The sequence below is a fragment of the Meriones unguiculatus genome, chromosome 2 (genome assembly GCF_030254825.1).
Source record: "Meriones unguiculatus strain TT.TT164.6M chromosome 2, Bangor_MerUng_6.1, whole genome shotgun sequence".
NCBI lineage: Eukaryota > Metazoa > Chordata > Mammalia > Rodentia > Muridae > Meriones > Meriones unguiculatus.
Window position 1 is genome coordinate 53297191 of NC_083350.1, and position 25135 is coordinate 53322325.

The 25135-nt window shown below is 40.8% G+C and overlaps 2 protein-coding genes and 1 pseudogene across 11 annotated transcripts in view; 2 read left to right on the forward strand and 1 right to left on the reverse strand.

Moving 5' to 3' along the window:
* Nucleotides 1–22985, forward strand: part of Fam13b (family with sequence similarity 13 member B) — a 69360-nt gene extending 46375 nt beyond the window's left edge. For 4 of the 7 annotated variants that reach the window (XM_060377470.1, XM_060377469.1, XM_021641451.2 and 1 more), the window contains 11 exons: nucleotides 2285–2350; nucleotides 3700–3910; nucleotides 7741–7870; nucleotides 8421–8502; nucleotides 10589–10818; nucleotides 13642–13725; nucleotides 13980–14075; nucleotides 16065–16148; nucleotides 16241–16404; nucleotides 18951–19052; nucleotides 20861–22985. In XM_060377470.1, the coding sequence (XP_060233453.1) occupies nucleotides 2285–2350; nucleotides 3700–3910; nucleotides 7741–7870; nucleotides 8421–8502; nucleotides 10589–10818; nucleotides 13642–13725; nucleotides 13980–14075; nucleotides 16065–16148; nucleotides 16241–16404; nucleotides 18951–19052; nucleotides 20861–20984 (1373 nt within the window). In that variant the 3' untranslated portion in view covers nucleotides 20985–22985. The remainder of the gene's footprint in view (nucleotides 1–2284; nucleotides 2351–3699; nucleotides 3911–7740; nucleotides 7871–8420; nucleotides 8503–10588; nucleotides 10819–13641; nucleotides 13726–13979; nucleotides 14076–16064; nucleotides 16149–16240; nucleotides 16405–18950; nucleotides 19053–20860) is intronic. The other 3 variants (XM_021641453.2, XM_021641452.2, XM_060377471.1) reach the window with 3 other exon arrangements.
* LOC110551109 (high mobility group protein B2-like) lies at nucleotides 16775–18944 on the forward strand (annotated as a pseudogene).
* Nucleotides 17007–25135, reverse strand: part of Pkd2l2 (polycystin 2 like 2, transient receptor potential cation channel) — a 31863-nt gene continuing 23734 nt past the window's right edge. For 2 of the 4 annotated variants that reach the window (XR_009589845.1, XR_009589844.1), the window contains exon 15: nucleotides 24539–24561. Coding sequence is in view for 2 of the 4 variants with exons in the window: in XM_060377474.1 (XP_060233457.1) it covers nucleotides 24477–24561 (85 nt within the window). In the remaining 2 variants the exon portion in view is untranslated. Of the gene's footprint in view, nucleotides 17146–21060; nucleotides 21198–24455; nucleotides 24562–25135 lie in introns of those variants that run through there. The other 2 variants (XM_060377474.1, XM_060377473.1) reach the window with 2 other exon arrangements.

The following is a 25135-nucleotide window of genomic DNA, read 5'->3' on the forward strand; positions in this document are numbered from 1 at the left end:
AAAATGAGCATATTCATTTCTTAAAATTTAGGAAATGTATAGTGAAAATTTTTGCTAAAGATTTTACATTAAGAAAACCATAAATTGTAAACAAATACTGGACTTAAGTGAATAACTTACGTGCTGAAGTGATTACAGCAGAATCTTCAGCTGAAAGTCTATAAAAGGAAGATGGCTAAGGAAATGGGTAAATACTATAAGCAAGTGTGGTAATGCTCTAACAGCTGTGTTAGCAGTCTGTCAGCTGTAGACAGTGTAGAGGCATTCCGTTACCTTTCTTGTAATCAACTATAAAATGAGATCTTGGAGAACGGAAAACAAGCAACCAATTTGGATCCATGAATCTTTGTGAGCAGTAAACCCTCCTAATAAGAGAAAAGAAGACAACTCCAGAGTTGTCAGTTCCCAGCAACCACATGCTAAAACCAGTTTCTGTTCATACGGCTAGAGACCCCTGCAGTTGTCTCTTGGCAGGTTAATTGATGACATACAGTGGCAATAACCAGAGGAATTGTGCTGCCTGGCCATAGTTTTAATGTCTGTTTTAATCTAAAGTTCAGTCGTTTTTAAAAAGTTCTTACCAAATCCTTGTCTGTGCCAATGTTTATTGTGATCCCTCTCCACCCACCACTTCCAGGTCTCTGTCTTTGCCATGTCTAGTGGCATATTGTGAGCCTTATCCTCAGCTAAGTCAGAATTTGGTTTCTGTTTATTCAGAACTTTTAGAATTAATGCAGAAGCTCCCTTGTGTTAGGAGATGTTAGCATACTGGTAGCAATGAAGATCACGTGTCCTGGGTGTGGAAAGGGAACAATAGAAAAGAACACTGGCTAAAAGAGCATCATTGGGAACCTTGGTAGGCAAGGAGTCTGTGAACATGAGCATAGGATACTTTTGTCTCTTCTATGAGAGATGCAAAATAAATAGCCACTTACGATCTCTGACTGGAGGCCCCGACCCTGTGTTAAACATGGAAGAAGGAGCATTTTCTATTGTTTGCAGAAACCATTCTCTGTACCTTGAGCTTTCTGGAGGTTATCCAAGGAGAGCCTGATACTGGATTCACCTTTGGTCAGGATTCCTCTTGTCAGAGGAAAGGGGAGGCCTTCCTCTTCAGTGCCTGGGCTGCTTCCTTATTCCCAGACTCATCGGTCAGTGAGTCCATGTAGGTCTCTTTCCAGAAGGGGTGGGGTGAGTGACCTTCAGAAACTCAGTGCTGGAGCTGGAGAGATGATGGCTCAGCTGCTAAGAGCACATATACTCTTCCAGAGGTCCCAAGTTCAGTTCCCAGCAACCACATGGTGGCTCATGACCATCGATAATGTGATCTGATGCCCTCTTCTGGCATGCAGGTGTACATGCTGATAGGGCACTCATATATACAAAATAAATAAATCTTTTTAAAAAAACAAAACAAAAACTCAGTGCTAGTGGAGAGATGAGTGAGCTTCCTAGCCCTGGGAGGAAAAGGTTGTCATTAACCAGGTTGTTCTAACTATGCCACAAATGTAAATACTGTTTTTCTATATTTAGGTGTTAGAATATATATTTTTTTAAAATCTTAAGGTAACCATTTTTTTTAAGACTTTGTAGAGTTTGAAATCTGTCATGTTTGATATGAGTCTGATAGAGAGATGGGTGGCTCCACAAATTGCCATACTCCTCACTGTTCCCCAGCAAGTGGGGTTTTATTTTTCTTCAACGGGTACTTCAGCAAGCAGATTACAGATGCTTACCACAACCAGTATGAATTTATAGTAGATGTTCAAAAAGTCTTAATGGTGAGGACATCATCTTTCCTTCAGTTTTTCTGCTGTTAACTGGGATGGAATACGATAGTAGTTTTATGAAACATGAATAAAGGGAAGATTTTTCTTTGTTTCTTTTCTCTTCTTGGTCCTGGGATTGAAACTAGAACCTTGAAGATGCCAAGAAGGACTCGATTACTTAGCAATAGATACCCTCGGCTTTTTAAGGGAGTTATTTTTTCTTTCTGTCAATCATACTAAAAAGCTTCAACTGTACCTGGTTAAGATGCTTTGGCTCTTCAGCCTTGTATAGTATCAATCACTTTTGAGTTTGCCTTACTTGCTGAAATAGAAATGTATGTTCGCTTAAAGTTTGGTTAGTAGTCATTTCTTTGAACTAAGTTTTTGAGCAGAATTCCCAGCTGGTCTTAGGGAAATGTTTTTGGTATCCTTGGCTTTGTGTTATGTGTATGGTTTGTTCTGCTTGTTCTGTGTGTTCACTTTAGTATTTTTTGCCATTTTTTCCATTTTATTAGCGTCATGCCTTATCACTTTCCCCCTCATTGATTTCAAAACAATGCACCTGCAGAGATCTGGGGAGGGTAAGTATGGTTCACCATAGTTTAGTTTTTTCCTTTTGTGGTTCACTTTGTCTTTTCATTTGCCCTTCTCCTGCTGTCCCCAAATCTTAGGAAAACTTTTGTATTAAAAACTCAGAAAAAAGTTTTTGTTATTTCTTTTCTTGAAACTTGAAACTTCGCAATTTCTTATAAAGTGCTCATTATTATTGTATTTGCTGGGACAGAGGTATAAGGGTTGCTTTGAAGTCACTGTATTGCTGAGCTTATTGTGGGATTACATACCTGTTACCCAAGCTTTAGCCACCAAATTGATCTAGGCCTCAAAAGCAAGCTAAGTTATTTTCTAAAACCTGTTAAAAGATAATGCTTAAATGGCTAATAGGTAGCATTAAACTAAATTGCTGAAATGGCTGTTTTGATTATTGTCTAACAAAAAAGACAACTTTTTAAAATTTTGATACTGTTAATCCATTGTCTCATTCATTTTTTGCTTTTGTAATAACTACCTCATTAAGATTTAAAATTTTAATTTTAAATTTGATGTATAGCTGAGCCTCCTCTCCCATCCTCCAGTGATGCCTGAAGTTAACGTATTTGTAGATGGTGTGTATGAGCAGAGACATAGATTATATTAACATGGCTTCAGTAAAGAGGATTCAGGATCCCTATAATAAAATTAATGTGCGTAAGGACAGCCAGTGCTGGTTCATTTTCATTTAAATACTGTTGTGGGGATAAGAGGTGTGTGTGTCTGTCTTATAAAATTTATGGGAACCCCATTACAGAAAATAACTACCACTATTTTAATGTTAAAAGTTAACATTATTTCTTTTTATTTAACATATTATAGACAGGCTAACTTAGCTTCTAATTTGGAATATTAAAATTTAATATGTTGTTAGCTCCATTTCTTAAGTATTCTGTGTAGTGTGGGGAAAACGTTTATATTTTAAAATGGCCAGCTACCATCTGATAGTGAGAAACAGTTCATGCACCTCCTGAGTGTTCACTGTTTCTAAGGAAAGACTTGTATTTGAAAAAATGTTTTTCTATACAAAAGCTTTAGGATATTGAGTAGGGATTATGTTAAATGACAGTTTAGAATTAAATTTAAGAAACTTACAACTGATCTTTTTGCTGTGTTACTGGGTTTATGCCTTTAAGGGGTATTTCTTAATGAGAGAATGTGAAGAATGAAGCTTGGATAATTTTAAACCACAGCAGGCATTATGAATATGCTAGTATTTCTTTGAATATGCTAGTATTTCTTTGATGTTTTTCATTATATAATATACATATATAATGAACCCACTATACAGTGAGGTAGACCTCAAGATACCCATCATCCTGTTCTTGTGTTTGTTTCATAGAGCCATTTCCTGCATTTAAGTCTTGGCAGGAGGACTGTGAGTCTGGAGAAGCTCAGCTGTCTCCACAGGCTGCCAGGATGACTCCCCATCCCCTGGGAGAGGACTGCCCTCCAGTATTGTCACATCGTAGTTTAGATTTTGGGCAAAGCCAGCGGTTCCTACACGATCCAGAGGCGTTGGATTTCTCATCAAAGGCCCTTTCCTTCACTAGGTACGTGGTCTCATGTATTTGAGAGGCAGTTCTCACTGTGTAATAGATCCTTTCAGGTCTGTAGTTGAAAGTGGTCACCCCCAGCCCTGAAGCGTGTTTTATAATTCCCCTGCTATCACACTTTGAGTTTATTGAGGTTTATGTAGTACTTAGGGTTTACTGTTAGACTGGGGCATTTCCTGTGGTTTAGTTCTCACTTATTTGTTGTCATTGGAATGCAGAATTCTGAAAGGGAGAAGCTGACTAGTTTCTACTGTTCTAATTGAAACCTAATTTTAATTTTAATTGGCATAGTGATCCTGGCATCTTCTTGCAGCATCATAGAATGCATATACTTTCCAGAAGGAGCTAACATGCCACTGTGTGGGCCTAGGTGCCCACTGCCAAGTGGATCTCTGACCTCTACATTGTATGTGTGTGTCTCTCTCTCTCTGTGTCTGTATGTGTGTGTGAAGAAAGAAAGAAAGAAAGAAAAGAAAGAGAAAAGAAAGAAAGAAAGAAGAAAGAAAGAAAACAACAACAAAAATCCCAGAAATGTCCAAGCTAGATAGGGAAACTTAATGAAAAGGAATGTTGTCTCTCCTGTAGAGTCGCATACCTTCATTTGGTTCAGCAGTTTCAGACAGCAATGTCTGTCTTCCAGATTCAAGCTGTAATGCTTTTCCAGATTATGGAGTTGTAACAGTATCAAGAAACCAGAGTTTGCTAAGAATTCTAACACAACACCTCATGAAATAATAGAGGAAAGAGCAACAGGTTTCCTATTCCTGGAACTCACTCTCTAGACCAGGCTGGCCTCAAACTCAAAAGTCTACCTGCCTCTGCCTCTCAAGTACTGGGATTAAAGCTGTGCACCACCACCTCCTGTCTTGTGCAAGTATTTTAAAGCTCTTATATAACTTGAATTTTAGTTTGGAAAGTTAACTTAAAAGCATCCTAAAGAGCATTCTGGTAACTTAGTGTTCCTTGGGAGTGCAGCTTGCCATTCATGTTTAGAAAATTTTGCTCTTGAAAATGGACGCTCTGATTACTTCTTTTCAGACAAATTTAAAATGTATTACTGTTTGTATGATTTTGTGTTGAGGATGGGGCTCTCTTGTGCCATGGCATGCATGTGAGAATGAGTGAACAACTTTGTAGAGTCAGTTTTTCCTCCACCTTTACGTGGGTTCTAGGGATCAAACTCAGGACTTCGGGCTTACATAGCAAACACCTTTGTTGATCATCTTACCATTCTGGTAACTTTGACGGTCAGAGAAGATAGACATTTGATAGTGCACATGAAGAATGGACACTAATGGGACCATTACCTCTTTCAAAGAATGCCTCCAAATTAAGGAAGGCTGCTTCAGGGTTGCTGTTGCATCTGTAGAAAATTTGGGTAGCCATAGGTTAACATTTAATACTACTTTCTTCCAGCTAGTCTGCAAACTGGACGGTGAGAGGGGGAAATTGTATAGTTCATACATGTTCCTTAGTACAGGAGGGACTTTTTTGGGCTGGGAATCTGTTGAGTCATCAGACTGTGGAGCCTGTTATGTGTATCGCACAATTAGGGAGAATGGCTCCTTCCAGGAACCCCATGCTTCTCGTTCTGCCTCCATTCTGAGATGGGAGCGGCCCCAGATGGCTGACCTGGATACACACTGTACTAGGGAATGGTGAAGAACTGGGACAGATGTTTAAAACACAGTGGCCTCTTCTCACTGCAGAGGCAGCAGTCCCAGTAGGCTCAGAAGCATGGCAAGATGATTTTAGGTTAACTTTCCAAAAATAAAATTCAAGTTATATAAGAGCTTTAAAATATTTGCACCAAGCCAGGAGGTGGTGGTGCACACCTTTAATCCCAGCACTTGGGAGGCAGAGCCAGGTAGACCTCTGGGTTTGAGGCCAGCCTGACCTACAGAGATAGTCCCAGGTCAGCCAGGCTACACAGAGAAACCTTGTCTCACGGCCACCTCACTCCCCACCCCTCCAGAACCCAAAACTTGCATAGGTAAAATACCTGTAAACTGTTAATAAAAGCAGCTTAATTTTCACAAATTATAAAAGTCTAACCTGTTTACTTAGAGGCAGGGTTTTATGTCGCCCAGATACCTTAGAGTACTAAGATCACAGGCATGCATACTGTGCATGGTTTATGTGGTACCAGGGGTCACATACAAGGCTCCCTACATGCTAGCAAAGCATGGTACCAACTGAGCTACATCCCAAGGCCCAAGATTTAACTTACATAGATTTTATTAGAAAATTTTTTTTGTTTAATAATAATGAAAAGAATATATTAAATGCTGTATTAAATATAGGTATATTAAAGTTATTAAATTTAAAATGAAAAGGGTATCATTGTAAAAGTTAACATTGAGGGATGGATCAGGTGCTGAAAGCACTTAAAGAAGGTCTGAGTTCAGTACCTTGCACCCATATTGTGTGGCTTAGAGCTGTGTGTATCTCCAGCTTTGGGGGACCTGATGCCTCCTTGTGGCTCCATGGGCGCCTGCACTCACAGGCACATATTGGACTGGAAAGCTGGCTTGGTGATTCAGAGCACACTGTTTTGCAGAGAACCCAGGTTCCATCTTCAGCCCTCATATCAGGTAGCTCACAACCACTTGTAACTCCAGCTCCAGCTCTAGGACTATCTGATTCCTCTGGCTTCTGTAGGCCACTTGAACTCCATGCATACTTCCAACCCCCATATGCAAAATTAAAATAAAAAAATTTAAACCAACTACTTCCAAATGCTGTACTATTAGGAAACTGAATATTTTCTGTAGAAAACAAATGCAACTAGCAAACATCATTATAAATGATATTAAATAAATGATTGCTTGGTAGCACAACAGTACCTTTTGTTTGTTTGTTTGTTTAAAAGAGCCGTGTGTAGGGGTTGGAGAACATGCACTGTTCTTGTACACAACCAGAGCTGGATTTCAGCACCCACAGCAGGCAGCTTGTAACTACCTGTAACTCAGGCTTCAGGGGGATCTTCTGCCTCTGTCCAGTGTGGGTGCTGGTGCAAGTGCAGACACACAGAATCATTTAAAAAATTATTCATTCATTCGTTTTGAGATAGGGTCTTCTATAGTTCTGCTTATCCTGGAAGTTGTTCTGAGGGCCAGACTGCCATGAACTCACAGAGAGTCCCCTAGATACTCTGTATAGTGTAATTCCATGAGAGGAGGGGAGTGCATGCGTGCATCCGTGTTCAAGTGTTAGCACCAGCAACAATAATAATAAACAGTACAACCCTTTTGACAGGGTCAGAACAGCACCCTGCCTTCCAGCAGTGGGTTAAGCTGCCTAAATGACAGTCAGGGAGTTAATAAGAAATCTTGGTCATTGAAATATATTTCCTATTTCTCTCATTTTAATTATATGTATGTGTTTTCCTGTGTGGGTTTGTGCATGTGAAGTGCATGCCTGCAGAGGCCAGAAAAAGCTGTCAGATGCCCTGGGATTGGAATTACAGATGGTTGTGGGCTGCCATGTAGGTTCGGGGAACTTAACCTGGGTCCTCTTGGAAGAGCAGCCAGTGCTTTTAAGCGCTGAGTCATCTCTCCAGGCGAGACTCTTCGTTACAGTATATGGTAGCTGATTTATTTATTGACTGTCCTTTAGTATTAGAGGTCTAATTTCATCTAAGATTATTATTATTATTATTATTATTATTATTATTATTATTATTATTATTGTGTTCATGCCTTCAAGCTGCCCCTTTCTTTACTTCTGTGATATCCTTACTGGTAATAGGAACACAGCAGGACAATAAGTAATACCATGTTGACACTTGGAGATTTAATGCATCATGTTGGGCTGTTTTAATTCAGAATTCGAAGATCATCCTTTAGTTCAAAAGATGAAAAAAGAGAAGACAGAACACCTTATCAGTTGGTCAAGAAACTTCAGAAAAAAATCAGACAATTCGAGGAGCAATTTGAAAGGGAAAGAAATAGCAAGGTAAGTTTGCAGCACTGCCTAGAACAAGCTTGCATTCCTGTTAGAGCCGAGGGGGGCGTCTCTGGAGAGAGTGCTCCACTCCTCCCTGAGAGAGCACCTCTGTGATGCTGGGGAAGTAGTGGGGCCCTGCATGCCTGAGAGCCAGTGTGTCCTTAGTTGATTTCTCTGCCAGGATTCTTGGTTTTATACCAGTGCATTTTTAGGTTTCCATTTGCAAACATTTTTTACAATTTGTAAGCCAAATTCTTTATGTTAACAATTTGAAGTCCTTTTCTGACACAAACCACAAGTAACAAAAGGGGGAGGGAGGAAATGAAGAAAGCACTTGCTTCTAAAAATCAGAACCTTTAGGTAAAAAGAGTCTAATGCCTAGAAATGAGAGAACTGCCTTCAAACCTGGCTCCTTCCAGTTGTATGACCCTGCTTCAAATTAAAATAAAGCGGGAATTGAATGAAATTTGTGTTGTGGAAGCTATAAGATACTATGGGAAATAAATTAACAACTATTATGCATTGCAGCTGTCAGTGACCCTTCTCCCTAACTTTGTAGCCCTCCTACAGTGACATTGCAGCCAATCCAAAGGTATTAAAGTGGATGACAGAGCTTACAAAGTTGCGGAAGCAAATTAAAGGTACAAGTGTGCATTTTGTGGAAAAATCTGCATCTTTAAAGCATTTATAATTCTATGCAAGCTGTAGTTACACTTTTTGGGTGGTACCTCTTTTCCGGCTACCTCTTTAATCTTAGCACTACAGAAATAGAGGCAGGCTGATCTCTTGAGTTTGAGGCCAACCTTATCTGTAGAGCAAGTTTCAGAAAAGTCTGGATTACACCCTGTCTTGAAAAAAAACAAAATAATAATAAATTTTAAAAATCTAGTGTTAATATTGTGAAGTTCTCTTTATTCTGTATTTACTGAGTATGTTTTAATAATTAAAATTACTTTAAAAGTTACCTGTGTAATGAAAGGGCTTACATTTGCATCAGTGTTTTATTTTTCTCATTTGAACTTTACTCGGTGTGGGTTTTTTTTGCGGGGGAGGAGGAGGAGTGTTTGAGACAGGGTTTTTCTGTGTAGCCTTGGCTGTCCTGAAACTCACTTTGTAGATCAGGCTGGCCTCAAACCCACAAAGGTCCGCCTGCCTCTGCCTCCTGAGTGCTAGGACAGAAGGCAAGCACCACCCCTGCCTGGCTCAGTGTGGAAATTTTAATCTCTTTAGTATTTTAAGTGTTCAGATACTGTGGACTTCAGAGTCTTGTGGTTACGGTAATTTCTTTCGCGTCTTCTTTTTTTTTTTTTAAGGATTATTTTTCTTTATTGTTCTATTAAGCATTTCCTTATTTAACTAACCACTTGTCATCCATTAATTATTATAATTCAATTGACTAAGTAGTCTGATATTCCAATTCTCTTCCTCTCTTACTGTCCTATAGGTCATCCCTTGCACAGAAACCAGAATTATCTTTTGAAAATGTTGCTTTTTTGTTAAATCCTCTTAATGGGTTTCCCTTTCTATGTAGAATTATTCTAAGTCCAAACTTTGAATAGCTTGCACATATTGCCCTTTGTAGATTTTTATCACGTTAATGTCTCCATTTTTTGTTCTCAAACTTGGAGAAATTTAGGATTTTTTGCATAGGCTGATGCCTTAGTTGGGCACAAATGCTTTTTCCCTAAGTCTTCTGTTGAGGTTTAGTTGAATGTAGAATATCCTATTAATTCCATGTTCAACCAGATTGACAACATTCAGTGAGCCCTTCTTTGTTAACCCTGTCTAGTATTCTTCCTCTTCCACAAAGCACACTCCTGCTGTCGTACTGTTTTAAAACTTTTATTTACATTTCTTATATCTTTCTTCCTATTCCACCCCAGTTCCTTCCATCATCCCTACACCAGGTAGGAGAGAGAGGGGTCACAGTTCTCTTTCTTAGCTGCTTCCAGCTGGTTAGGGTCTTCGGGTTCCTTGGAGCCAATCAAATCCTCATTTCAGGAGATCTCCAACTTGTCTCACAGCAGCAACTAGCAGCAGCAAGGGGGAAGCAGCAGCCGCCTTGTTCTTTCTTGGAGCTCCCACTCTCTGGCCTCTGGCATTTATTCTCTCTCCAGAGTCCTCAGATTTAAACTATCTGCAGCTGGCAAAGAGCTCCTCTCAGAGCCCACATGAGGCAAATAGTCCGAAGCTGTGACCATCTGAATCAGCCCTACATCCCACACCTGGGACCAAAACAAAACCATGCTTATATCAACAACGCACTCTTTTTATCACTGTGACTCCCACCACTTTTATTATTTTGTTGTGTGCATGTGCAGGCTAGAGTTCAATGTCACATACTTTCCTCGGTCATCAAAAATCAGTTTTGTTTTTTTGTTTGTTTGTTTGTTGAGACAAGGTTTCTCTGTGTAGCCCTGACTGTCCTGGAACTCACCCTGTAGACCAGGATGACCTTGAACTCTCAGACCTGCCTGCCTCTGCCTCCTGAGACCTGGGATTAAAAGTGTGTGCCACCATACCCTACCCATGCTCAGACTGTTTTGAGACAGGGTCTTTGTTGACCCTGGAGTTCACTTCTTTTCGTGCTTATCAGAGTATTGTGTAGTACAGTGCACCCCATGTGATAGTGTCTGAAGGGACAAGTGTGCTGTATGCTAAATGTGTAACCTTGAAATATGTGGTCTGCATGCTATCATTATTAATCCTCCTTCTTCTGAAATTTAGATGCAAAACACAAAAACTCTGATGGAGAATTTGTGCCTCAGACACGGCCTCGGAGTAACACTCTTCCAAAAAGTTTTGGCTCTTCTCTAGACCATGAAGATGATGAGAATGAAGGTGAACCCAGAGTCATTCAGAAAGAGAAGAAGCCATCTAAGGAAGCAACTCTTGAGCTGATTACAAAGCGACTGAAGGAAAACCGTGTTGAGCGGCACCTTCCAGAGGATATCAAGGTAGTGCTGGGCTTTCCATCTCTGCCTGCGGCGTCTTCTAGACAGACCTGAGACAGACTAACTAGCATGGCAGGGGGAAGCTGGGGATCCTGACTTTTCTACCCTTCATATCTGCAATTCCAAACTATGCTTTCAGAATCTAGAGTACTGTGTATTCATGCATGTTGTAGACCATCAGCAAGATGAATGTGTGGAGCGTGAAATGGTCTGAACAGCAGCTGTGTGTATTGAGTTTCTTGGTATCATAACCTGTCGGTGTCTGGTATAAACTATGTGGATTCTGCCACTTGGTTTTTTTTTTTTTCCAGCAATCCTATGAGAGAGATAGATGTGATATTAGCCATTGAAAAAATATTATCTTGAAAGCCTGGCATGGTGGCACAAATCTGTAATCCAAATACTGGAGAATTGGAGGCAGGGGATCAGGAGTTCAGCTACATAGTGAGTTTGACCCCAGCCTGGGCCACATGACACATAAACTTAAAAAAAAAAAAAAAGAAAAAGAAAAAGAAAGAAAGAAAGAAAGAAAAGAAAAGAAAAAAGGGGGAGGGGGCTGGAGAGACGCCTCAGCACTAAGAGCACTGGCTGCTCTTACACAGATCCTGAGTTCAGTTCTCAGCAACCACTTGGTAGCTCACAACCATCTGTAATGGGATCTGATGCCTTCTGTCATGCAGGCATACATGCAAATGGTAGTTAAATACATAAATAAGTAAATCTTAAAACAAGCTGGGTTGTGGTGGCTTAGGAGGCAGAGGCAGGTGGATCTCTGTGAGTTCAAGGCTAGAGAGTCAGTTCCAGGAAGCCAGGACTACACAGAGAAACCCTGTCTTCAAAAACCAAAATAAAAACAACAAAACCCAGCAAACCCCAGGTGATGTTAATTGGTGGCAGGCTGACATGAATAACGTTTTGTAGGAAGCGTTACTCCAGTGTACGGCATACGCACATGGGGGTGCTTGCCCTCCAGTTGCATGGAGGCCGACGGCAACTGTGGAGTGTCCTGTTCTAAGACGAGATTTTACTGTAGGCCCCTCTACACCAGACAACCCTCCATGAGGCGCTGGGGGGGTCACTTGGTAACTAAGTCATATGTGAGGTGAGGTTGCCAGGGAAATAGTGTCAGTGAATTTTTGTCTAGGCAGTCATGAATCAGACACATATTTTGTCAGCAGAATATACCTCCTTGTGATCTAAATTTTGGAATCTGTGTCTCCCTAGAACAAGCTAAATTAGTCATTCTCATCCCTTCCTTCAGCTTTTTCTTTGCCTTCTTGCTTTTTGTTAGGCAGCAGTCTCCTCTCCCTGCAAGTAATTTGATTTGCATTAGCTGGATACAGATTTATAATCTTAGCTTTAAGGTTCAAACTTGAAATTAACAGTATTTTATAGGGTCTACACTGTTACTGCCTGCTGCATAGGTGTAATCTGAAGTGATATTTGTTATATGGGTTGGCTGTCCAGTGAATTGTAATCTCTAAACTCAACTGGGGAGAGATGAGAACTGTTAGCCATTCCTGGAAATACACAGTGTTTATTTGGTATAGGTGAAGGGTGTCTTGTGGAACATTATTTGATCCATTGAGATACTGGATGAGCCTCTGGGACAAAGGGAACATTCTATATGGAAATCCAGGGAGTCCTGTCTACTCTACCATTCTGAGTGTTAAAAGGGGAGAGAGTTGTATCACACTGGAAAGAACGTGTCTGCCTATTCTAAGGGAAACTTGAGGTCCTAGAGTGGAGGCTTAAGAGTGCAAGTTGACATTTTTGAGCTTTCTCTAGGATCTTTTTACCGTACTGGTAGAGTGGAGACACAGTCATCAAATCTGTTTATGTATTAAAATGTGTGTCTGTGCCCACTAGTCTTTTTTCTTTGGTGACTCGTATCTATCTTATCTGTCCATTTGCCTGCCCACCCACCCACCTACTACCTGCCTATCATCTATATTTATTTTTGGTACCGATAGAATTCAGGTGCCCTTGCACAAAACTAGGCAGGTGATGTACCACTGAATTACATCAGCAGTCCTTTGAAAAAGGCTCCCTCTCATCTTGCAGGTCACATTGACTTTAAATTTGTGATTCTTCCTGCTTCTGCCTCTGGAATGCTAGGATTATAGGTCTCTGCACCACCGTGCCTGGCCCTGTTGTATTCACTAGTCTTTTTTTTCTTTTTCCAGTTTAGATTGTGTGTGTGTTGGGGGTTGCTATCTGGGTGTGAGTGCAGGTGTGCGTGCCATGGCGTACATGGGGAAGTCTGAAGACAACTGTCAGGAATTCTCTCCTTCCACCATGGGCTGTGCAGATTGCACTTGGATTGAATTGAGGTCTTTAGACTTGTGGATGAGGCACTTTTAAATTCACTAAGCTGGCTTTCTGTCCTTATTTGTGATTGTTCTAACAAAAGACTTTGCAGCATTATAAAATGTCAGGAAGTTATGAAAGTTTCCTATGTGCTGAATAGGCACTGTTTCAAGTGCTTTTACTTTATATCGATGACTTTAGTCCTTGAGCCCTTTGAGGCAGAATGGAATATTACTGATTCATAGATTGGAATATTGAACACAAGATGGCTAAGATACACAAACCTGCATTCATAATTCATACAAAATATAAATTAAGCCATAAAAAGGTACTCATTGACATATTAGAAGGCTTAAATTGTATAGGAGACTGAAAAATGTTGCTGTAAATCCATAAGCAAAGAATGCATTTGCCTAATCTATATTGCTGACCATCTGCCCTTTTACCTAATTAATTATGCTGTGGCCATAAGGAGAATAATGATACCGGTGCTTCCCTCCCCTCTCCCCAATCTAGAAAATGACAAAAGATCATTTGATGGAAGAGAAAATGTCTCTACAGAAAAGTCTGCTTTACTATGAAAGTCAACATGGAAGGCCGGTAATTCCTCTCTTGCTAAAACATTTGATTTCTACTTTACAAAAGAGCACGAATCATTTCTGTGGTCTGTATTCTTCAGGGCTCTCTTTGTCAAACATTGTTTCCTATAGTTGGGAGATTGTCTACTTATTTATATTTGGGGTGAGGGAATCATATGTCTATTGTTTTTTGATAACTAGATTTCTGTTAGTAAGGCTACTTTGCTTCACTTTTTTTTGTTGTGTTGTTTTGTTTTGTTTTGTTTTTGGCTTCAGGTGACCAGGGAAGAAAGGCACATTGTTAAGCCTCTCTATGATAGATACAGGCTTGTAAAACAGATGCTGACAAGAGCTAGCATTACTCCTATCCTTGTAAGTAAAACAAATGCTTGGTTTTGTTTTTAAAGACAGGGTCTCACTTTGTAGCCAAAACTAGCTTGGAGCTCACTAGTCCAATCAAGCAAGACTCTTAACTTCTGTAATTGTAGGCATGCATCACCGTGCCTGGCACAAGTATTTCTTCAGTTTGTTTTGCCAAAGTGTATTTAAGAAAAAAAGAAAATAGTATTTTGGAGACATACACATTCAAAGCTGAAGGTTTTAGTTGAGATTATGGATTTTAAAAGGATAGAAAATGCCCATGACTATTTCTAGGTACCTCGGTAAGCACTTACAGGCATATGGCACTAAATCTTGACAACACAAATTAGAATATCATACTGAGATCCAGGGAGTACTCTATGAGATTTACCTGCATAGATGGCGAAAGTAGTACTTGTGTGCGGCACCCCTCACCTATTCTATTTGCAGTTCTTATCTCTGGATAGTTTTTTAATGAGCACCTCTAATTACATTATAATAGTTATTTTTAAACATTTATTTAGGGGGTTGCATGTGTGCCATGGTAAGAGTATGGAGATCAGAGGACAGATTTTGGGGGAGTCAGTTCTCTCTTATTATGAGTGTTCTCAGTGATTGAACTCAAGGTTGTCGAGCTTGGCAGTGAGTCTGAACCATCTTGTTGACCCTAAAAATGGTTTTAAAAGAACCTATTAAGATAATTACAACTATTAGGTGTCTGGCACATGCCTTTAATCCTAACACTAAAGGCAGGCTATGTCAGTGAGTTCAAGGCCAGCCTAGTCTACATAGGAAGTTCCAGGACAAGAGGGGTCTACATAAAGAGAGACCCTGTCTCAAAAAAACAAAACTAAGCTAAGCATGGTGACACGCACCTATAATCCCAGCACTTACGGAGGCGGAAGCAGGCCAATCTCTGAGTTCCAGGCCAGCCTGGTCTACAAAGCAAGTCCAGGACAACCAAGGCTACACAGAGAAACTCTGTCTTGAACAAACAAACAAAAAACAAAACTAAGCTGGGCGGTGATGGCACATCCCTTTTAATCCCAGCACTGGGGAGGCAGAGATAGATGGATCTCCTGAGTTCAAGGTCAGCCTGGTCTACAGAGTGAGTTCCAGGACAGCCAGGGCTACACAGAAATCCTGTCTCAAAAAGCAAACAAAACAAAAATAATTAATTAAATCAAGCAATGCTAATTCATGGAGCCAGAGAGATAGCTTAATTTGGCTTAATTAATTAGTTTTGTTTCTAAAGAAGAATCTGATGGGGTCCTCAGACCCAAGAATAAAGATACTTGAGCTGGGTGTGGTGACACTTGCCTGTTACCATAGCACATGAGAGGGCTGAGGCAGGAGCATCCATCTCATAATCCACATGACCAGCCTGTGAAACCCTATCGCAGACAAAGAAGGCTGAAGTAAAACGAATAACCACCATTGTCAACATCATCATCTATACATCTCACTTTGTTCTCTTGCATTTCAAAGATGTGTAGCAGGCATGAGCTCCTGTGAGACCATCCTTGCTATCGAATCAAAAGAAAATATTTGAGTTTATTATAGAACTTCTTAAACATTTAAAAGATTGCTTTAAGATTTATATATTTTTTAAATTTTTATTGAAAAAATGCATACAATATGTTTGTATTTGTCCCCTCCCCCAAATCTCCCATATTCTTTTTACCTTCCTAACCCCCACCCTCATGTTCTTGCTCTTTCAAAAAAGAAAACCTGAAAAAGTAGTTGGCCACCACAAAATGTACTCCGTGTTTTGGGGGAGGGGGGGGGATTATGCATTTTTTGTTTTATTTTGTTTTTTCTCTTGTTTATTTTTTTAGGTTGTCTGTTTTGAGTTTTGTTTGCTTGGAGTTTTGGGGGAGCTGCTGAGGACTAAAGGGGCCTCTATTAGCTGAGAGTAACATCATGTGATAGAAATGTGAAGCTGTACTTAAATACCTTAAATCTGTGAAATATAAAACTTGGTGTTGCTGATTGTTACAGGGGTCTCCCTCCACCAAGCGCCGGGGTCAGATGTTACAGCCAATCATAGAAGGAGAAACGGCACACTTTTTTGAAGAAATCAAGGTAGTTGTGTAGAAAAGTCCTTCTCTAGTTACACTCCTAACAGGAAAGTGGAAAGTCATGGCCTGTGTGGCTCTGCTTGGTTGTCATTTTAGGAAGAAGAAGAAGATGGTGTTAGTCTGTCCTCCGAGTTAAGTGACATCTTAAAAACAGCTGTGTACACACAGTCATCATTGGAAAATTCAGAATCTGATGCTGAAGAAAGTCAAGAAAAACTGGCTCGGGATCTCCGCTTGTCAAGTACTCGGGCAGCGTCTATGTATGTATGAGGGTTTGTGATTTTCGCTTATTCCATAGCAAGATACCTGCTGTAAACACCGAATGCTTAGCAGGGATTACTATTAAGAGATTATCAGGAATTGCTTGTGTGAGGTACTTTTTATGAGTTATTTAGACAGACAAATTGTAGTTCCTATTTTCTTCCTTCCTTTTTTTTTTTCTTGGTGAAGCTGTGGATGAAACACAATTTCTCCCATTTTAAAATTCTGTAAAGAGGATGTGTGGAGGTTAAAGGCCAGCCTTAAGGTGTTGGTTCTCACCCTTTTGCAGTTTTGTGTTGTCTCCACCTTGCTTGCATGGCCACACAGTGCTGGAATTACAGATGTATGACGCCTTGCTTGACTTTTTAAATGGGTTTCGGGGATCCAGACTTAGGTGTCAGGCTTGTATCAAGCACTGTGACTTGCTAAGCTCATCTCCCGAGCCTGTGGCTCCTATTTTTTATTAGCTATTTCAATTAAAAATTGTATTAAGAAGCCAGTTCTCACGGGAGCTTGGGGAAGGAAGTCTCTCCTTCGGGCCTTGAGGGTAGAGCTCGTGCCAGCAGGTTGGATACCTGCGCCGACAGCATGGCAAAGGAGACCCCAACAAGCCACGGGCAAGATGTCCTCGTCCGCCGCCTTTGTGCAGGCCTGCAGGGAGGAGCAGAGAAGAAGCACCTGACTCCTCCGTCGACCTCGCCGGGTTCTTGAAGATTGCTCCGAGAGCTGGAGGACCGTGTCTGCAAAGGAGAAGTCGAAGTCTGAAGATGTGGCCAAGAGCACCAAAGCTCGTTATGACAGGGACATGAAGAATTACGTTCCTGCCAAGGGGATAGGAAAGGGAAGAAAAAAAGATCCTAATGCTCCAAAAAGACCACTGTCTGCCTTCTTCATGCTTTGCTCTGAACATTGCCCAAAGGTCAAAAATGAGCGCCCGGGCCTGTTTATTGGAGATGCTGCAAAGAAGCTAGGTGAGATGTGGTCTGAACAACCTGCCAAAGATAAACAACCGTCTGAGCAGAAGGCGGCTAAACTAAAGGAGAAGTGTGAAAAGGATATTGCTGCATACCTCGCTAAGGGTAAAAGTGAAGCAGGAAAGGAGGGGCCTGGGAGGCCAAAAGGCCCGAAGAAGAATGAACCAGAAGAGGAGGAGAGGAGGAAGAAAATGATGATGAAGAGGAGGAATAATAAATGGCTGTCCTAAAATGTGTGGAGTGTTTATGTGCTCAGGCAACTATTTTGCTAAGAATGTGAAATTCAAGTGTAGCTCAATATTAGCTTCAGTATAAAAACTACAGATTTTTGTATAGCTGATGAGATTCTTTGTAGAAAAATGCTTTTTTAAAAAAGGAGTTTGTAGCTTTTTCAGGGGCTACAAAGTACAGTTAGATTTAATGGTTTCTTTAATTTCTTATGGTAGCAAAAACAAAACTTCATAGGAATTGGTATTACCAGTAAAAAATTTTTTAGGATGTTGAATTTTTTTTAAGTTGTAATAAAATAATGTATATTAATTGGAAAAAATTGTATTAAATTCATAACAGTTATAGGAACCAACTGAGAATTTGTCCTTTATTGGCCTGTTTGCCTTTAGATTGATTTATGACAGTGGTTCTCAGCCCTTCACTTTAAAATTAACCAGGAAGGTGTGTGTTTGTGAGTTCTTTATGTGTGTCCACTTGTGTGTGTGTGTAAGAAATCAGAAGACAAATTTGGATATTGTTCCCCTTTTTGAAAAATACTCTCAATCAGTTTTTTTGTACTTTTTTTTAAGATTTAATTTTACTTAAATGTTTGTGTGGATGTGTGCTGAGTGCCATTAGAGGTCGGAACAGTGATTGTGATTCTCTCAATTGATGTAGAATGTGGAGCTATATTGAGCTGCCTGACACATACGTGCTGGAAACCAAACTGAGGTCCTCTGCAAGAGCAGTGCGTGTTTGTAACTGCTGAGCCATTTCTCCATCACCCTTTTATTTTTACTTATTTTTATGTGTATGGGTGCTGTGCCTGTATGTATGTTTCTGCACTGTTTGTGCTTGGTGCCCCCTGAAGGCCAGGAGAGGACTTTCTGTAGTTGTGAGCCACCATGTGGATACCAGGAATTGAACCAGGGTCCTCTGGAAGAGCAGCCAGTGCTTTTAACTCTGAGCTTGCTTTCTCTACTCATCCCCCCCACAGCCAGCCCTTTTTGAGACAAGAGCTGTCATTGGCTGTCATTGCTGATTGCAAGTCACAGGGATGCTTCAGGAGCTGGGTTATAGGTGCACCACTGCACGTTTATGTGGGCTCTGAGAATAAAGTTCCTCAAGGTTGCATAGCAAGCACTTCATCATCTGAGCAATCCCCACATACAGCACCCCCCAAAATAAGTAGTGAGACTGGAACCTTAATTCCAGCTACTTTGATTTGATTGGTTTGTAATGATTGGTTTGCATTGGTATGTTTCTAAAAGTCAGTCAGCTGCAGCCAGGGCTATAACCACTGTTAATATAACGAAGAAACTGTACTATTTACTAATGTTTTGTTTCCATTTAAATTTTAGGCCTGAATTACTGGAACAGCTTTGGAAAGCCAGAGCTGAGAAAAAGAAACTACGTAAAACATTACGAGAATTTGAAGAAGCATTTTATCAACAAAATGGAAGGTTTGTGAAACATTGTAGATATTGACATCTTTCTCCTTTAACTCAAGAAATGTATGTTAAGATAGTGGAATACATGGGGTTAGAAACACAGGCACAGATACTTGCTGCCAGCTTGATCCCAAGACCTACATAAGAAAGCACAGCTCCTAAGAGGCATCTTCTGATCTCCACATGTGTGTCAGAGCTGCCGTGCCCTCCTGCTCTCCCACACTAAGAAATTACACGTTGCTTATAGCGAGGTAGCATAAAAGCATTTCAGGGCTAAAGCTGTAGCTTACTGCATGTGCAAGGCCCTTGATTAATCCCCAGCCCTGCAAAAGATAAAAAAAAAAAAAAAAAATTTAAACTTTCTTGCTTTTGTTTTTGAGGCAGGGTTTGTTCTGGGAACTCATTCTGTAGACTAGGCTGACCTCAAACGCAGAGATCCACCTGCCTCTGCCTCCCAAGTACTGGGTTTAAAGGCATGCACCATCTTTCTTGGCCAATTTTATAACATTCTTTTATGTTTTCAAGACCTGTTGTTACTAAAATGAAGGAAAAGTCATAACTGGAGTAAACATCCCATAAATATTTGAAGTTTTTCCTGCAGCAATTTTCTTGTTTGCAGTGCTGTAGCTGAAAACCATGATCATATGAGGCAAACACTCTTCCAGTGAGCTACATCCCCAGCCCACAGTGACTTTATATTGTGTAGAAGTGATTCTAAAATTATCGTTTTCTGATAGGACCTCAGTTTGCAGCCATGACTAGTTTAGAACTTGCTCTGTAGACCAGATTGGCCTAGAACTCAGATTTTCCTGCAGGATTAAAGTATTGGTAGTGTGAGCCACCCTGCCTGGTACAAGATAGCACTTAGGAAAGAGCCCACAGTCATGAAATTTTTGACTGGGATTTTTTGTTGGTGGTGGTTTTTAAAGAGTCTCTTTATATAGCTCTGGCTGGCCCTAACTCAGCGATCCTCTTATTTCTGAGTTGAGGAATTAATTACTCCATGCTGGATTTCTGTCCTGAGGTAAGCTCAAGTTGTTGTTGTGGTTAGCTGCTTGTCAGCTTACCCAGGTTACTCAGAGAGAGGTGTGTAGGTGTGTGGCTATCGACCAGTGTGCCAACTGCTATGCACAGTTGACCTGTACCCCGAGAGTTGGCTTCCCTGGGGCCCACTGAGCAGCCAGTTTAATAAAAACCTAGCAAGCTTCAGGCTCTTCAGTGAGTGATGGAGGGTGACAAATGTCTTTCTGGGGCTCTTGGGGTACCTGTACGCACACTTTCAAAGAAGTAGCAGTGCGCAGAGGGAGGTAAATTAACTCGCAAAAAGGTTTTTGAGTAACTGGGGGTGGCCCTGTCAAACCAGTAGCTGTTACAAATTCCAAAGTATTCCTGGCTCCTGCTGTATTTTAGAGTTTCACGTCCATATGGGTTAGCATATAGATTATATATATATATACACACACACACACACACACATACATATATATTTTTTTTTATAGAGAGAGTGAGTTCTGGGGAAATGGGTCAGTCAATGAAGTGCCTGCCATGCAAGTAGGTGGGCCTAATTGTGAACCCAAGCAGATATGAGGCGTGCAAGTGCTTTATCACTGGGCTCGGCATTCTGCTAGTTACCAGTCAGCCAGCTTCAGGCAATAGGAGAGCCCACCTCGAAAAACAAGGTGGACAAGACACCACCCAAAAGCTTTACCTCTGCTTTCTCCCACAAGTGTACACATACATACATACAAAGAAGTGTAAAAAAATAGGAGTATAAAGGTAGGACAAACTTGGAGTATTTTACAGTGTTTTATCTTCCCTAGGAATGCCCAGAAGGAGGATCGTGTTCCAGTGCTTGAGGAATATAAGGAGTACAAGAAAATTAAAGCCAAGCTCCGACTTCTTGAAGTTCTTATCAGCAAACAAGACTCTTCAAAATCCATATAAACATGTTCCTTGAAAATTGACATCATAAAGTCGCTGTGTTCCCTGAAGGTGCACCATGTGTGCTTGGCTTGTACATGCGTTCACTCTGTCAGGCACTCGAGAATCCCATGTTGTCCTTGTTTGTGGCTCAGTAGGGAAAGGAAGGCTGTTCCACATCACCTCTCCACAGTTAGCAAACATGCATGTTCCTTCACTGCTTTACTACAGACACATCTGTTAGCAAAGGACAAGAATTTATTCTTTTCAAGAACTTTGGAAATACAAAGCTTTTTGTTTACTATTTTTTTTTTCTTTTTTCATACTGAAGAAAATTGAGAGGAAAATCTTCACACTGAAATTCTTCGGTTGCCTTTTTCTTACAGAATGACTGAGAATTTAAAAGAAAAGCCTATAAATGTGACATATGTACTCTGTTTTTCCTAGTTGGGAACACCTTTCTGTGTGGTTCCCGGAGGGAGACCCTCACAGACAGTACTTAGGCAGAATTTGCTGAGTGGCCGCAGCCCCCGAAGGAGGAGAACAGTGGGTAGGCCACACAGCAGCGTAGTCCTTTGCAGCATTACACACAACCCTCAGAGCTGAGTCACAGCACACGCTGCCTACAGGACTTGAGTTACTGCCACCAGCTGGCAGGGATGACTTGTCTGGATCAGACCCTGCGCTGTTCCCCACCCACTTCCAGATAATGTAAGGAAATAGCTGTGCCAGTGTGGAGGGACTTGGGTGGTGCTCAGATTTGTGTGTGTCATCCATGGGCCTCAAAAGAAAGATTGACTACACCCGAGTAAGTCTGTTCTTTACAAGGGCTATACCACTGCAGCTTTCCATGTCTATCCAGGAGCTGCAACCCCCTCTCATTGACCACCCCTCCCCCAGACACGAACAGGAGGTGTAGTGGTATGCCCCTCCATAGACTCTTAGCATCTTTTTTCCTTTGGCTTTGCATGGCCTTTCTTTAGATAATCTGCTAATCATTTTTATGGACTAGTAACTTGTGTTAATACAACAGATGTGGGTCAGGCTTAATCTAAGTGGGTTGTCCCTCCTACCCCCAACCTCTACCCTTGGTGCTTTTTTGAATTGATAAATGTCTCACTTTGCCCATGCTTTGCATGCAATGACTCATGCATGATTTTCTTAATAGTTTGTTTCATACAAATGGAATTCTGCAACAACGTTAATAAGGTGAGGAAAGCATGAACCTCAAACTTCTGGCACTATTATTACACAGTAAGAACAGGAGGTAGTTTGATAATAAATAGTGTGTTTAGTACTTCACATTTCACTTGTGTGTGCAATGCCTTTTTTGGGGGAGAGGGAAAAAACCTAGCGGTAGTGAATGTGTAGTTGGAGAATTTTTTTTTTAAGCACTAAATCATCCAGCCTTTTTTTGTGTGGTTTCCTTTTGATGCTAAGTCATTCATAATGTATTTTTAGAAAAGTAATTAAGTAATTAAGAATGCCAAAAAATGTATCATTTGATTTGAGCCCATCATGTGGTGTACTTTTTAGTTTCTTTTGGTCTCCAGACAGGATTGCTATGTGTAATTTTATGTGCACTGTATATTTTTATGAATGTTTTATTTTGTATACCACATGCAAAAAAGTCCATGTGCACTATTTAAATGTTTTAAATAATATATTCCTCCTCTATAACGCTAAATCTATTTGAGTACAATATTTTTATAAGTCTGTAGCCCGACTGGTTTCATTGAGTTACACCTGCTTCATAATTTGGTCGTTCAGTGTTAGTTTTGGCTGAGTAGGGTAGTGAAGTGACTGGGCACACCTCATGTGCTCGTACTGACTCATGGTTAGCAGTGTGCATAGAATTAGGCAGCTTGCAAGAGTTTTTACTTTGGTACAAATATGAGTTATATCTATATATAAATACTATATAGATATATATATATATGTCCACCAGTATAATTACATTGCTGTGTTTGTTTGGCATTTCATTGTACAGACTTTTGTAATAAAAGAACTTTACTGTTCTAAGAAGTCATTGTAAATGTATGTTTGTTTTTCTAGGAGGTATTGATTGTTTTAGGCTTATTTAAATTACCCAGTGATGGTGTCAGGGGAACACACCCAGGTTGCTCAACAATTTGGCCTGCGCAGTTCTAGAGAAGAAGTACAGCGCTGTTTAGGGAGAAGCTGCATAGAATAGGCAGACTTCATTTTAATTTTCCAGACAAGGTTTCATGGATCTTGGACCTTGAACTCCTGCTTCTCTTTCCCTCCCAGTGCCAGAGTCAGTCATTTCTGTTGCAGGGAATTATAAAGACAAAACCAAACCTAACTGGGTGCTCCTTACTTTGAGGAAGGTGGGTAGTAATTTTTAAATCCATTAGCTGCTCTAGAGGCCACAGTAGAAAGAGCCCTTGAGCCTAGTAGTTCAAGGCTGGCCAGCCTTGAACTTTTATTTACTTATTAAGTATTTGCTTTTGTTCATATTCTAAATATATACACTGACTGGTAATGTGTAAATTGAGTGCTGTGGCTGAGTGTGGTGCTGCTTGGGTCCACAGAAGAGGACATGGCTGTTGGGGAAGGGCTTATATAGCTTAGAAAAATGACATTTCTCTCCAGTTTCTCAAATACCAGTAAATCCACCTTTCTAACAAGAAGGCTCTCAAAGCACTCTCTATAGATCTATAATTTCCAAACATCTTACGGCCTTAGTATGCCAGCCTCTATTCTATTTTTAGGAAACTTGAAATGCTGTTCTTTAGAAACAGATGAATTTTGAGTTTGAAGATGGTAGTCAGATTTCTGTATTTAGCTGCAGACTTTGTTCTGTTTATGTATAGTGTTCTGTCTGCATGTACATCTGCACGCCAGAAGAGGGCACCATATCTCATTTGATGGTTGTGAGCCACCATGTGGTTGCTGGGAATTGAACTTAGGACCTCTGGAAGAGCAGCCAGTGCTCCATCCCTCCAGCTCGATGGAGATTATTCTATCCTGATGATATATAATACTTTCTCAGAATTTTATAACTTGATTTACCAAAGGAATTGAGATCTTGGGACATGACGTAGGTGCAATTACCAACAGTTCTCGTGCTCTACCTAGAGAGAACCATCTGTCTCTGCCTCACACCCAGCTGTTAGAGATCTGCCGCCATGAACGAGAAGCACTAACCTCTGCTTTCCCTTTCACGCTCCCAGAATTTAATAATCTTGTCAGGAAAATTCTGTGTGTGTGCTCATGTGCGTATTACAGGAAGTACTTGGTGAACTTGTGGAGTGTACAGGGGGTTTTAGTCAGCTGCGCTTGGTGCATGGAAACCATCCTGTCACAACTGAGTGCTTTCAGAGTGCATCTCAGCCGAAGATACAGCCCAGGGCCTAGCATTGCTGCCCTCTGCACTCAGTCGCCAGCACTGGGAAAGAACAGTGAAGTATACAGAGATGGTTTAGGAGACAAAACGATAAATACTTAACGTCTTTGCTGGAGCTCACTTACCTCCGCTTCTCTTCAGTTTTGCTACTGTAGCTTTCTCATCACTTGGTTTAGTTTTAAACTGATGGAGTGTAATTCCTTCTCAAGCTCCACAGCATATAAAAAGAGTCTAGGAGGAGAGTTTATGAGTTAGAGGTACGCGTGATACTTCTATGAAGCAGGGGGGGCTTACTAACATCTGTCAGGCTGCTTTCATGGGGAAAGGGGCCGGCGGGCTCTTAAAGCACATACCATGGGGCAGCTGTAGAGCGGGCAGAGAGCTGTGAGAACAGTCCTGCCCCATCCTTTCATCTAGAGGTGGGGCATCTGTTTCACTTAAAAAAAAAAAAAAAAAAAAACAACCGTGGATGTTTTGCCTGCAAGTATGTCTGCATCACATGCATGCCTAGTGCTAGAGAAGTCTGAAGAGGACATTTGATCTCCTGGAACTGGAACTGAAATGTGAGTTGCCGTGTGGATGCTGGGAGTTGAACCTGGGTCCTCAGGAAAAGCAGCTGGTACTCTTAACCTCCGAGCCGTCTCTCCAGCCCCCTGGTCTCACTTTATAAGCAAACGGAATTGTGTGCTTTAATTTTGAAACTGCAGAAAATGAAAAATCAGCCACAGTACATACGAGTCTGGATCAAGAAAATAACATGTAACTGTGTCCTTGCTCTGCATATCTTGGTGTCCCATGTAACCTA